Source organism: Monopterus albus, unplaced genomic scaffold (genome assembly GCF_001952655.1).
Source record: "Monopterus albus unplaced genomic scaffold, M_albus_1.0 scaffold36.1, whole genome shotgun sequence".
NCBI lineage: Eukaryota > Metazoa > Chordata > Actinopteri > Synbranchiformes > Synbranchidae > Monopterus > Monopterus albus.
The window spans coordinates 102,696-104,142 of record NW_018127916.1 but is presented as its reverse complement, the minus strand read 5'-3'; the positions used below and the strand labels follow the sequence as shown (position 1 = coordinate 104,142).

Genomic DNA, 1,447 nt, shown 5'->3' with positions numbered 1-1,447 from the left:
TATATATGCTCAGTTGGCAGTTTACTGGGTACAAGCTAAAACTAATGGCTTTGAACTGTACTGCATTATGCTGACAGCTGTTTTATCTATATCAATGAGCCTAGTCTGAATAACAGAGACACCTCTGTATAATGTAATGCAGGTCAACAGCAGAACCAGCTACAGCCTCCAGCATGACCACAACACCTCTCTGAAACAGTCTGAACAAAACCTGAACATGATACCTTCACGCAGGGAGGATTTACTGGAGGACTGTTGGATTAGACTGCATTCATTTTTGCTAGGTGTACCTAATAAACTAACAGCTAAGTGTATATCAGGGGCAGGTTGTTTACAGTTGAACTTTTAACTTGACAGCAAAACAACACCAGCTCAGGTGCAGTGCAGAACCGCACACCGGCCATCATATGTGCAGATGCTGATTTGACAAGACACTGTTATCAGCTGGGCTCCAAAACCAAGGCAGTGACACTAAACCAGATAGTAAAATGGTGCTGGAATTACTCAAAAATTTTTCGTTTATTTATTTAAAAATGTTCAAATTAGTAATGATTCAGAATTAATGTTTTTTCAGGATACATAGGGAGGTCTCCTACTATTCTCCCTTCTTCTTCTCAGGGTTGTCTCTCCATATGCAGTAGTTGAGGGAGGTGGCGAGGCACAGCCAGGACAGGTAGGGCACCATAAGCAGAGTAGCAGTGCGGCTGATGGGATACCAAGACACCATGGTGGCTCCGACAGTCCCAGTAAGGAGCACAATCTCAATCAGTGACTAAATTGGGCAGAGAGAGGGCATTTATTGGACAATAATTGAGCTGTCAATCTCTCTACACTTGCCACAATCTTTCCACATGATGTCCCCATTTAAAAAAACTGACTTCAGACATACCCATGTCAGCTTGTGTGCACCAAAGAAAATAGGAGTCCAGGACCAGTTCAGGGCCAGCTGTAGCCCATAAAGTCCCAGTGGAACCAGTGCATCCTCAGTGAAACCTCCAAGTTCTTTCCACACCAGGTAGGAGCCGTACCTGCAGACAAAATTCACAGTAGGATCATTTAGACAAGGAAGCTCCAATACAGAAAATAAAAGCCTGCAGGACACAGTTGTAATAATCCTTACCCCATTCCTGTATACAGACATGTCCACACTACTGGGAATGCTGCATTTGGTGGGCGCCATGATGGTTTCTTAAGCGTTGGGTACCAGGTGTTCACTTCTTTGCGTGTGATGTAACCACCGTAGAACCCTCCCAGGTGTGGCAGGGTGGTCAATCCAATCATAGGCAGCCACATGTTCTGCAATGAGAGCAGGACACACCATCACTGTTGAACTTCGTCTGGCAGAGTAGTAGTAGAGTATTTTATGTGTTCCTTATAGTTACATATTTAGAAGGCACAGTGCAACAGCATTCATTTGGAATCACACAAGTCCACTATTCAACATCTT

General features: G+C 44.0%; 1 protein-coding gene across 1 annotated transcript in view; it reads right to left on the bottom strand.

The window, feature by feature from the left end:
• Positions 1 to 13: 13 nt before the first annotated feature.
• The window catches only part of tspo (translocator protein), a 2,547-nt gene continuing 1,113 nt past the window's right edge, over positions 14 to 1,447 (bottom strand). The window contains exons 2-4 of the mRNA XM_020597992.1: positions 1,121 to 1,296; positions 890 to 1,028; positions 14 to 772 (exon numbers count right to left, since the gene is read on the bottom strand). Of these exons, the coding sequence (XP_020453648.1) occupies positions 596 to 772; positions 890 to 1,028; positions 1,121 to 1,296 (492 nt within the window). The 3' untranslated portion in view covers positions 14 to 595. The remainder of the gene's footprint in view (positions 773 to 889; positions 1,029 to 1,120; positions 1,297 to 1,447) is intronic.